The sequence below is a fragment of the Rhamphochromis longiceps genome, linkage group LG10, assembly GCF_057381845.1.
Source record: "Rhamphochromis longiceps isolate RC_006_pf linkage group LG10, R_longiceps_female_GT1.1, whole genome shotgun sequence".
NCBI classification, from domain to species: domain Eukaryota; kingdom Metazoa; phylum Chordata; class Actinopteri; order Cichliformes; family Cichlidae; genus Rhamphochromis; species Rhamphochromis longiceps.
In genome coordinates, this window is record NC_140566.1 from 29,198,512 (window position 1) to 29,211,609 (window position 13,098).

A 13,098-nucleotide genomic window follows, 5' to 3' on the forward strand; every position below is an offset into this window, starting at 1 on the left:
AAATCAAAACACAGCGTTTATAAATTCTGACCAATCACAACAGCCCAATTCAGATTGGCCAATGCCTGTTAGGAGGAAGTCACTCAATGCAACCAATGCATTTTTTACTGAAAGAAGAAAACTCCAAAAGAACAATGGACAAAATTCTGCTTGTTTTATTTTTCGTTATTACTTTTTAAAACACTTTAAGCTAACTGTAGCTGTATTCCTCTGTTTATTTTCCAGCTATTGCACAAGCTGTACAGCTCATCTTGCAAATCAGCAACACCCCCGTCTGCAAATGAAGCAGGTTTGTGTTCCTAGATTTCATGTTCTGATAGTCAAAGTAACATCTGAAAGCTGTGATACACCGAGAACTGACCGTGCTGGCGATAAGCAGCTAATGAGGTCTAATTATGTATTCAAGTCCTCATTCTGGATCTGGATATTTTAGTAAGCTATAAATGGGAGGACAGCTGGAATGAACACAGGCTAAAATAGATGTTAATGTCTCTGTCAGTAATTCTGACCACTTCTACACAAAAACAGTGCATCATTCCAAAAGCTCTCAATCTGACAGAACATATCACGTCTGCTCTGGGAGACGACCTGTGCGCTGACATCAAGCAAAGATGGAGCGGGATGTCTGCCTCTCTGTGGGGGCAAAGAGGCACACAAACACTCGTGCATCTGCAGAGTAAATTGTTAGAACTATGACAGATGTCAGGAGTGGAGAGCTCCTGAATAATTGAACAATTACACAGACACCAGTTGCCCCTGGGAAAGATGGAGGGATGAAGGTATGAAGATGAGCAGAAGGAGGAGGAGGAAGAGGAAGGTGCACATCATATTCTGAGTGTGCTTTTGCCAACTAACACCACTGGAGATCAGGACAGACTGTTCTTACATTCAAAACTTTCTAATTAGCACATCCGCACTCAAAAACAAAACGAGCAAATACTGAAGGCTTGCTTGTTTTCTTTGTTTCTGACCTCCAGTTTTGACCGACTTCATTGTGTGACTACAAAAAGCTTTGGATTTTAAGCTGCATAGAAAATGCATCAAAAGGTATGTTGATGCATGCTCAATCATCCAGGTAAGTAAATTCAAAAGTTTGTTTCTTATCTTTTGGACGTAGCGTTTTCATTGGGAGGAACGCTGGTTTGCGTGGGGAGTCAAGAAATCCATTTATGTGAAAAGGGAAAGACCATCTCTGAATCGAGGAGGGGGCCTGAGGGTACATCTTTCACCATCTTACAATCCTGTGATTGCAGCCATTCCCCAACTCTGTGAATGGTACTCATGGCCATTGATCAGTGGGCTTTGATCAGTGGTTGTTGATCAGTGGTCATGAGAATTTGCATATTAATGATCAAGGAACTGACCTGACACCCCATTGTTCCTTCAGTGGGCTGATTTCAGTCATTATGCAAATGTACTGTTTATAAGATTGGGGAAACCTGCAGTCAGCTGAGACTGAAGAAGTCAACTGGATGAGTGACGAAATGTCCAGATGAACAGAAGTTGTAGATGGATTAATGGTATAGGTAAAAATACAGTTTTTTTCCAGTGGTCTGGCAGTACATTGGAAAAAATGCTCTAAGTGAAACATACACTTAAACCAATATAGTTTCTATGCCTGTCTGCAAACCAAAGAGCCTAAGACCACCAAAATTTAAAGGAACCTGCAAAGTACCTGCAAAAAACAGATATGAATGCTTGTTTTGATTGTATCAGACGTGTTCAGCCTTAGGTAGTGCAACACAAACTCCGTGCAGCGGCATATGAGAGAGAGAGAGAGATATCTCTAAAACATGTCGGGACTCATCAAAGCTGCAAACAAGATCAAGTATAACTAACTGCATTGTTCATTTTTAAACCGCGCCAATGTAATATTGCTAAAACTTAAACAAGGCCTAGCAAGGCAACAGCCAAGTGCCATCTTTCATCAGTGTGAAGTCTGTGAGACGGGCTGGTGAGCTCAGGCAGAGACGCTAATGGGAATTTGCAGCAGGCTGCAAAACACAGAATCAGATGAGAAAGAGAGAAAACATTTTTTTCCCCTTATATGCCCCGAGGGAAAACTTTCATATAATTCATGAATGTGTTTTGGAGGCTAGGACCCAGTTCTTGCTTTACATCCATGGGAAACTGTGATTGATGTTTTAAAAGCCTGGGTTAGAATTTTACCATTTGCCTTCATTTCTCTTCCAAATAAGTCTGGCTAACCTGGGGGTTTGTTGACAATCTGTCTGTGAGTCTGACTGTTTGCATTTCTTGCCTCATTGGACTTTATTTTGTCAGGACGTTGAATGTGCCGATATTTGCAATGATTCATAACAGGATCCTGTAAAAACCACAATCAGACCAAGGTATTATCACTTAAAAAGGACATCTTGGGAAAACATCCAGCTCCACAACTTAATTTTTGGCCTCTGGAGCAGTTCTGCATAATTGAAGGTTCAAAAATAATCTGCATTTATCTGACATGAGCCGTTTTAGCTCCTCCCCCTGTTAGAGGCAATCACCTTTCTTCTGATTGGCTGCACCTTGCATATAGAAAATTTGGACATCATGTGGGTGGAGCTTCTGTGCTTAGATAGATGTATATCCCTGAGATGACCAACAGTGTGGAACAATGTTTATAGCAGTCAGAAGCCCGAGCTTTTGTTTTACAGTGATTACTAGAACATAAAATGGCCTTATTATTTGCAGTTGTTGCTGTGTTTAGGATGAACATACCCGGTTGTAACAGGATGTATATAATGGAAAATGAGGAAAAGCATAATAGGTCAACTATTTTTATTATTTCTTAAAGTACTATTAGAGGAAATGACTACAAAAACACAACTTCAGTGCAATCCATGTTTAGAAGATGACATATTGAAGCAATTGTAAATTTCCCTGTTTAGAAAACCCCCCATATGTTTCATTTAAGGGTTAGATTTGTTAAGCGGGCACGTGAGCATGATTTAAATACAAATACGCAGCCAGTTAATTTCAGTAATAACTGGAAAATCCACCAACGAGCAGCACAAATTAGTAGCTCAAAAATGAGAAGCTGTGATGAAGGAGCAAGTAATGTATGAATAAAAATAATACAGAGTAAACAGAGGTTGATGTGTGGGTTTCTCTCTGAAAAAAGTGTGGCAGCTAAGCTGAACTGTGGCTGAGGTCCTGAGGACTGAGACTCAGGTGGAGCGCAGAGTTATTCCAGAGGACAGCTGCATCTGTGAATACCATCAGACCCCAAGCTGTGCACACGTTAATAAAGATGCTATTATTGAGCTACACTAACACAGTCCTGCTAAAACCCTTTATCTTGAGAGACATTTCAATTAATTTGTAAAGGATCTGATACCAAAAAGAAGTAAAACATTGCTTGATGTTCGTACACTGCTGGAAATAGCTGTGCACAAACCATGCATGAGGTTTCATTGATTCAACTTCAACATTTGCTGATTCTCCACAGGTAAAAAGGACAAAGATGACCGATAAATTGTGGTCTGCTAAAACAAAGAACCACCAAATGCTGATGCCAAAAGCTTACATCACCTGTTCCATCATGTTCTGCAGTCTCTCAGCTTCCACGTCGATGACAAACTTCTTCTCCTGTCGCCGGTCCAGGTCCTCCAGCAGTCTCCGGTAGTTGGCATCGTTGAAGTTTTCCACGCAGATGGCGCTGACTTGCCAGTTGTTTTGTCCTGCTTTCTCCATGATGGCCTGCAGGATGGCGTACCCTGATGTAGTCAGACACACAGGACAAAAATCATCAAACATGGAAGGAAGACGTTCAGGTAAACTCTGTTCATGAATTTCACAAACCCATTACTCTAGTTTTGTTAAAGACACTGTTAAAACAAGCAGCCAACATGCAGTTTTTCAAATAAATTCAGTGAGTAATTAGTTAGTGTGTAGTTTTTGTCTGTTAAAGATTACCCACTAAAAATCATCCTTATCATACATGGTCATCGTACCAATTCTATCTTTCATGTGGTTTTTTGTAACCAGAATAACTCAACTCAGCTGAAATCATTACATAGTGCAGAGAGAAAGAAAGACATTTTTTTCTGGATGGGAGCGGAGATGCATTTTGTCCTGTTTATCTCAAACACAAGCTGAGTGATATCAATAAAGTTTTGTGTTCATAAAGTTCAGCCACAGGCCAGATAACATTTATGTGTTTGTGTGAATTTGGATAAAAGGCTTAAAGCTGCCGTGGATTTTCCTCACAATCAGACACATTATGTTGTCATTCAGTATTTATCACCCAAACACACTGTGTGTCTCCTAGAGGCCTCACAATGTGTTGAATACATTTTCTTCCCCATGAAGCGTTTGTAAAAAACTAGATTTTAAATATTTAAGAACCTGCATTTGAAAAGCGAGAGCTCTCCTCTGCCTTTTCTGGGTCTATGTTATTTTTTATTGCCTGTTGGTTTTAAAAGCACAAAACTTAGTGACAAAGGAACTTGGTCAAAAACACTTTCCTTATCTGCTCGGGAGCTACTACAGTTGGTTGACTAAGCAAGAAAACACTTGCTTACACTTGTGTGAGGCTGCAAAAGCATTGTGTCAAATCCACAATAAGACAAACTGTGTCACGGCTGCCGAGGCGAGCCATGTGGAGTTGGAAAAAGGACCCAAGAGCAAGCAGTGTATGAAAAGATTAGTGGAGTTTATTTACAAGGTGTCAGTGGCAGGAACAGAAAACGAATAATGAGACAAACTAACGGAAACCTAAACTGGGAAAACTAAAGAGCAACTAGAAATCCACAGGACACGGGGAGAAAGGCAGAGAGACGCAGACTGACGGAGGATACAAAAACGCAGAGAGACACAGATGAATGCAGAAAAGCGCGGACTTACATGGAGTAATACAGACGAACCGGCAACAGGCAGGAGAACACACAGGGCTTAAATACACACACCAGTAATCAGGGGATAAGAGACAGGAGGGCAACACAGCTGGGAGAAATCAGAGCTGACGGGACAGGGGAAATGTAAACTGAACACACTCACATCAGACATGAACCTTCAGAATAAAACAGGAAATTAACAGACAGAACCAGACAGGACACTGAACTTGACAGGCAGACTCATGAGCAGACACAAAAACACCATGGACAGACAGAGGGAACACAGAGAAGTGGGAGCAGGCAGGCAAAGAACAGAAACCTAACAAATGGCAAAATAACAACAGAATACACACTCGGAATGAACAAAAGCATAAGGAAACACAAAACACCGAGTCCTCAGACTCAGGACCATGACAGTACCCCCCCCCTCAAGGGCTGGCACCAGACAGCCCAACAGAAACACAAAAACGGACCAAAACCAAAAAACCCCCCCACGAACCAAAAAACAGAAAACGACCCGACCAGGGCGGGCGGTGGGGGTCCAGGACGGAGGGACACAGTCCGAAAAGGCCCAGACGGACAAGGTCAGGGGGCCGACCCGGAGGCCAAAACAGTTCAGTTCCGGGGGCCGACCGTGTGAAAGGCAGCGGCAGTGGGGCAGGTCCGGAGGCCGGCCACGCAGTAGGCAGTGGTGTGGAAACAGTTCTGGGGGCCGACCGTGCAGACGGCAACAGCGGCGTGGAAACAAGTCCGGAGGCCGGCCACGTGGAAGGTAGTGGCGGCGTTCAGGAGGGCGTCCACGGTGGCGGAGATGCCCAACAAGCGGCCTGGCAGATGACCGACGATGTGGAGGTGGTAGTAGGGGACCTGAAGGCTGCGTGGCCCCTGCAGCCCCAGACGAAGATGCAGAGGCGGCTGGACCAGACGAAGATGCAGAGGCGGCTGGACCAGACGAAGATGCAGAGGCGGCTGGACCAGACGAAGATGCAGAGGCGGCTGGACCAGACGAAGATGCAGAGGCGGCTGGACCAGACGAAGATGCAGAGGCGGCTGGACCAGACGAAGATGCAGAGGCGGCTGGACCAGACGAAGATGCAGAGGCGGCTGGACCAGACGAAGATGCAGAGGCGGCTGGACCAGACGAAGATGCAGAGGCGGCTGGACCAGACGAAGATGCAGAGGCGGCTGGACCGGATGAAGCCGATGCAGAGGCGGCTGGACCGGATGAAGCCGATGCAGAGGCGGCTGGACCGGATGAAGCCGATGCAGAGGCTGGACCGGATGAAGCCGATGCAGAGGCTGGACCGGATGAAGCCGATGCAGAGGCTGGACCGGATGAAGCCGATGCAGAGGCTGGACCGGATGAAGCCGATGCAGAGGCTGGACCGGATGAAGCCGATGCAGAGGCTGGACCGGATGAAGCCGATGCAGAGGCTGGACCGGATGAAGCCAAAGCAGAGGCTGGACCGGATGAAGCCAAAGCAGAGGCTGGACCGGATGAAGCCAAAGCAGAGGCTGGACCGGATGAAGCCAAAGCAGAGGCTGGACCGGATGAAGCCAAAGCAGAGGCTGGACCGGATGAAGCCAAAGCAGAGGCTGGACCGGATGAAGCCAAAGCAGAGGCTGGACCGGATGAAGCCAAAGCAGAGGCTGGACCGGATGAAGCCAAAGCAGAGGCTGGACCGGATGAAGCCAAAGCAGACGCTGGACCAGGCGACGAGGATGAAGCCAAAGCAGATGCTGAAACCGGACCAGGCGAGGCCGAAGACTCTGAGGCCGCAGCAGGCGAGGGTGATGAGACTGCAGCTGGTGATGAGACTGCAGCTGGTGGCTGGACGGGCTCCTCGGGCCCCCCAGCTGACGAGGCAGATGGCTGGACGGGCTCCTCGGGCCCCCCAGCAAAAACAGTCTCAGAACCAGTGGGCACTGGAGCCCCTGGCACACACAGAACAGAACCAGCAGGTGCGGAGACCTCTGGCAGGAACACAACAGAACCAGCAGGCACCCGGGCCTCTGGCAGGAAGGCAACAGAACCAGCAGGCACACGGGCCTCTGGCAGGAAGGCAACAGAACCAGCAGGCACACGGGCCTCTGGCAGGAAGGCAACAGAACCAGCAGGCACACGGGCCTCTGGCAGGTACAGGACAGGACCAGCAGGTGCGGAGACCTCTGGCAGAGACAGAACAGAACCTGCAGGTGCGGGGACCTCTGGCAGAAACAGAACAGAACCAGCAGGCACAGTGGCCCCTGGCAAACACATAGCAGACTTCAGCTGCCCAGAGCGTTGACTCTGCTCAGGCAGTGACAGCTGGGTGCAGTCCTCAGCTGGCTTCTTGACCTCCAGGGATCCAGAGTCAGCTGGGGGCTGAACCCCGGCCTCTGGGGAGGCCCTGGAGTGTGTCGCAGTCTCAGAACTGGCCAGCTTTTGAGGACTGTTGACAGTATTGTTAGATTTGTCTCTCTGCTTGGAGTGGATGGGCGAGGAGCAGTGTCTTTCGGGTAGAATTGACTTGTATGGTTTTACAGGTGGAACAACTGACACAGGATGCAGGGCTGGTGGCTGCTGAACAGGAGGCTGAACTGAGGGTGACTGACATAGTGGTTGTGATGACAACGGTGGTGGAATTAGAGACTGAGCTTGAGGCCGTGCGGCTAACTGAGCTTGAGGCCGTGCGGCTAACTGAGCTTGAGGCCGTGCGGCTAACTGAGCTTGAGGCCGTGCGGCTAACTGAGCTTGAGGCCGTGCGGCTAACTGAGCTTGAGGCCGCGCGGCTAACTGAGCTTGAGGCCGCGCGGCTAACTGAGCTTGAGGCCGCGCGGCTAACTGAGCTTGAGGCCGCGCGGCTAACTGAGCTTGAGGCCGCGCGGCTAACTGAGCTTGAGGCCGCGCGGCTAACTGAGCTTGAGGCCGCGCGGCTAACTGAGCTTGAGGCCGCGCGGCTAACTGAGCTTGAGGCCGCGGGGCTAACTGAGCTTGAGGCCGCGGGGCTAACTGAGCTTGAGGCCGCGGGGCTAACTGAGCTTGAGGCCGCGGTTCAAATGAATAAACAGTCCTAGTATTATCAGAGCTGGTGTTAATGGTCTCTGGGTTATATGTCACAGTTTTAGCAGACCCTGGGTTGGCTGACACGGGTTTAACAGTTTCAGAAGAACAGCCCTTTGCTTTCACTGAAGTCTTAAAAATGCCAACCTGGGAGAGATCGGTTACCACGAAGGTAGGTAGGCTTAGCGAATTAGCTCCCACTGACACACCCCGAACAATCCCGGAAGAAAAAGTCTTAAGGTCCGAATTGGAACTGTTATCCTTCCTACTCACCTCAGTCGGCCGCTCTGATATCCTGGGGTCCGACTGTGGCGAGGGGCGTCGACGGCGTGAGTGCTGATCCCCATTTGAAGGCTGGACCGACGGGCCGGGCAGGACACTCTCCGTCGGGTCGGGGAGTGAAGCATGAGTTGCAGGGTGGGTGGTAGCAAGGGGGAGAAGATGAAGCTCGTTCAGAACAAAATTCTGTGTGAGCGGGTGAAGTGAGCTGAGCAACCAGGGGAGACCAGAAAGTAAGCGCTGTAGCCGAACAGCTATGCTTTGGCGGAATTCTCTCCCCTCATGCTCCAGCCATAGGTTAATTAATTTGTCCACTGAGTACATAATGTCCTCCCGGAGCTCCTCGGGCGGGTTGACTGCTGCTGGGTCCATAGTGGCCGGTTCGTACTGTCACGGCTGCCGAGGCGAGCCGTGTGGAGTTGGAAAAAGGACCCAAGAGCAAGCAGTGTATGAAAAGATTAGTGGAGTTTATTTACAAGGTGTCAGTGGCAGGAACAGAAAACGAATAATGAGACAAACTAACGGAAACCTAAACTGGGAAAACTAAAGAGCAACTAGAAATCCACAGGACACGGGGAGAAAGGCAGAGACGCAGACTGACGGAGGATACAAAAACGCAGAGAGACACAGATGAATGCAGAAAAGCGCGGACTTACATGGAGTAATACAGACGAACCGGCAACAGGCAGGAGAACACACAGGGCTTAAATACACACACCAGTAATCAGGGGATAAGAGACAGGAGGGCAACACAGCTGGGAGAAATCAGAGCTGACGGGACAGGGGAAATGTAAACTGAACACACTCACATCAGACATGAACCTTCAGAATAAAACAGGAAATTAACAGACAGAGAACCAGACAGGACACTGAACTTGACAGGCAGACTCATGAGCAGACACAAAAACACCATGGACAGACACAAAAACACCATGGACAGACAGAGGGAACACAGAGAAGTGGGAGCAGGCAGGCAAAGAACAGAAACCTAACAAATGGCAAAATAACAACAGAATACACACTCGGAATGAACAAAAGCATAAGGAAACACAAAACACTGAGTCCTCAGACTCAGGACCATGACAAACTGTCTACAAGTGGAAGAAATTCAAAGCTGCCTCTTCTTTCTTTAAGCGTGAGTATCCTGCAGAGATCATACCGAGGGCACAACATGTAATTTTGAAAGACACGAGAAAGAATCCACACCTAACAGGAAAGTTTGTCCAGAAATCGCATATAACACATGTGCTCATGTGTAAAAGCACGAAAGACTCTAAAGACAAAAAAAACAAAACAGCTGGATAAACGGACTGGAAAAATCCACAGGATGGTGAAGAAAATTCATTTGTTTAAAACAATCATGTCAACATCCTGACCCTGAGGCCAGCTGAGATGCTAAGGTGTTCAGTCAAGACATCCTCAAAACACTGAACTGAAACAGCTCTGCAGGAGAACTTTTCCAAGATTCCTCCTCACAGCTGTGAACATCGGAGCGTTTACACAGGAAAATGTCTCGTGTTGTTGCTGCTGCTGAAACAGATTTGACAAGTTGCTTAGCTCACCGTTTTCAGCCTGTACTGTGATTGATTGCTCAGCATGTTCAATAAAGACACGACAAGTATTCATATTTGTTTAGTGAAATGCAGTGTTTTTTCGGCCCAGGCATATTAATGGGTGCCCATGTTTGTCTGGTGGCTCAGATTAAATTTTTTATTAGTTGAAGACAGACAAACACAGTTTGGGTAAGGGACCACATGTAGTCCAGTTTGATCTCAATTTGATCTAAAATTACTGCAAAACATGTATTTAAAAAACATTGCTCAGTATCTTTTTCTTTTTTTTGAAAGTTTGAAAAAGTAAACTTTATTGCAGGGCTAACACAGTGAGACAGACAACCATTCTCACTCACACAGATACAAATTAACCTAAAGTGTGTCTTTGGACTCTGGCAGGAAGCTGGAGAACCAGCAAAAGCCATGCAGGCACAGAGAACACTCACAGAAAGGCCCGAGCCAGCCCGTGGATTCAAATGCAGACTGCGAGGCGATGGTGTTAACCATCACACCACCATGCCGCTGAAACTATAAGACAAACTAAAGACACGCCTTACCCAATGGGCTTTTTGCTATACACAAAAGTATAGCAGTTTTGCATATACATGTAGTATACTTTACTTAACAGAAGTCAGTTCATTTTCCTACTATTGTTTTTTTTTTTTTTTGGCCATTTGACAAACAAAAATGTATTTTAAACATGTTTAAATCAAACACGTATTACAAATCACAGTCCAGGTGATTTGGCAGAAGCCAAAATCTCCTTTTCCTTGGATGCCAAAATTGTTTTTATATACAGTAGTCCTCCTGCAGCACGTCACACGAGGCTGCAGAGCCGTCACCAGCCACAGTACAAGAAGTTGGAGCGCATCCGCAGGATGACAGAGTAACAGGAGAGCACCTCTATTATTTCATTTCAGACATAATTCCATTGGGGTTTACAACCTTTTTCTTGCAGAGTTTAATAACTCTGTATTGCTACAGTAACAGTCAGTGCTCCCTGAACGTGTTTTAATTATAGTCCTGAGTATGTTTTCTGAATAAACTGAAGTGGATTTCTTCCAATCCACAATATGGTATGTTGAAGCACATGATGCGATAAAACATATTGTCCATAATTGCTGGTTTGAAACACAAACCGGCTTTTTGCTGGCTCGACGTCGCTGGCAAGACAACCGCTTTCCCATGGAAAAGAAACTCTTGTGAAGCTTTTATCCTTTTCCAGCCAGATCCTGGCTTTTGGTCCCGTCAGTCTCTCTGAGTTGGATGCAACACGAGACTCTGGAGGAGGAGACCATCGTTGTCACGTTTGTGTATGGAGAAGATGAGTGTCAGAGAGGAAACTAGGGAGCTGTGAGGGCGGCTGTTCTCCAGCAGGAACAGATGTCCCCCTTAAACGGACCCTCCTGGTGGCCATCACAATCTGGCAACCCGTCTCCCTTTGCTCCCAATTAGTGGATTAACCTGTGCTCTGGCAACCCAGCTCCCTCTCCACCTTCTCCATCCCCTCCCCAGCCCCTTGCTCCCCATTAGAGGGTTGCCTGTGCCAGGAGGGACTGCTGGTTGAGGCAACACACAGTCACACACACACAGACACATCGTGTCAGTATGTCCCCAGTAATTCCTACGGGAAGAACTGGTTCATGACAATTTGGCTGTTGGTGAGTCCGACCCCACACTGAAGTGACTTTGTTCTCAATTTTAACAGGACAAAATTGGAACCAGGAAACTCAGAACGTGGTTCGATTCCTGGCTCAGCCCATCAAAGTGTCGATCGTGGAATATCTGGGAGGGAAGAAGTTTCATGATGTGAATCGATTCGATGCTGTGGTGTCGTCCTGTTGCAGCACCACACTTGAATTCAGTGAGCTCTTTAAAACGTATAGGGCAGGTGCTGGAGTTTATACAACTGTGGCAATACACCTGAAAAGGTGTGGCCCAATAATTTTGTCCATATAAGTAGTATAGACAGTAGCTCTTGACTGACTTACATACTTTGAACTACCCTTGAGGTGGAATAACCAACTGTATTTTTAGTGTCAATATTCTGAGGAAGTTTCCTTAACATTTCCTTTGTGGTAAACGTGCCTACCTGCAGACAGAGAGCAGCTGACAAATACACATAATAGAAAGGACAGAGTGCGGAGGGCGGGAAGCCACAGAGGAGGCCAAAATCATTCCCTGTGGTAGCTGCAGCTACTACACAGCTATTGACCGAAGCTGTTTGAGCTAAGCTCTCCGCCAATGTGTTCCTGTCAGTGTGTTTGTCGGGTTCTGAAACAATAGTTTGTCATCGCAGTGGTGTGCTCCTATCAGGAGAAATCCTTTTCGTCAGGATTACCATCATATTTTTTCTTTCGAATCCTGCAGTTTGCTGTCTCCAATTACAGTTATCGCTGCTAGATATGTCAAGGTTTTCCCAGCAAATACACAGTTTAGAAAAAAGGCAGTTTGTACCTGCAAATTTGCACTCACAGAGTGCTGCAGGAGTCATTGCTAAAGCCTTTAAATGAGTTATCATTTTTGCAATTCCATCCTGAAATACGGATAAGGGTAACAAGCTTTAGACCTTCTCATATTTTGTTCGACAACGTTTTTCTCCAACTCACACATTTTTTTAAGTGTACGTGCTAATAACTGACAGTCACAGACAGTGGTTCAGTTCATTTATAATTATAAAAGCTGTAGATTTTTGTGGAACACTCCACCTCCTCGTCCAAATGTGGTCTCTTCTTGCTCTAAAGAAAACAGCATGGCTGTATCTAAGATGCTAATATTGAAGTACAAAATTCAGAGTCTGGAAAGACTGAAATAACTGTCTAGACTGATTATTTCACAGTCTCTGGTCACAGCCTAATACAGGTGAGCACCTACCCTTGCTTTTATGAGCAGATGTTTTTGTACAATTAGTCTGAATAATGCAAAAGTGAAACGTTAGAGCTCAGTTCACTGTAACTGACAGAATGTCAGTTGATAAACTCTTTTAAAATTCAGTTAATTTTCCTTCCCTAGCAGGTGGATGTAAAGATAGGTATGTGTGGATATTTATTTTCCATGTTTCATACATGGAAGGATATCGATGTTGGAAACAAAGATAAGATAGCTTGAGTGTGCTCCATCTAGTGGCCAAAATGCAGGTGATGCTACCTGGAAGGTGACGCTGGAGCAGGAAGACACAGACTTTGACCTCACATCCTGTGGTCTAGGCCTCTACAGGCACTGCTTTTGACTTTAGATAATCCTTAGTTAATCTACCCAATCCTTAATTTCAGTTTAGTTTGAATTCCTGGAAACTCTATGTGTTTATTTTTTAGAATGCATGCTGGTCATCCCAGCAACGTCTTCTGCTCTGTGGACCTTGGATTAGATGTGAAGCATCAGATGT

The 13,098-nt window shown here is 46.4% G+C and overlaps 1 protein-coding gene across 5 annotated transcripts in view; it reads right to left on the reverse strand.

Moving 5' to 3' along the window:
• Positions 1-13,098, reverse strand: part of gria4b (glutamate receptor, ionotropic, AMPA 4b) — a 166,084-nt gene that overhangs the window by 63,804 nt on the left and 89,182 nt on the right. For all 5 annotated transcript variants that reach the window (XR_014913576.1, XR_014913575.1, XM_085421242.1 and 2 more), the window contains one exon: positions 3,535-3,719. Coding sequence is in view for 3 of the 5 variants with exons in the window: in XM_085421242.1 (XP_085277368.1) it covers positions 3,535-3,719 (185 nt within the window). In the remaining 2 variants the exon portion in view is untranslated. The remainder of the gene's footprint in view (positions 1-3,534; positions 3,720-13,098) is intronic.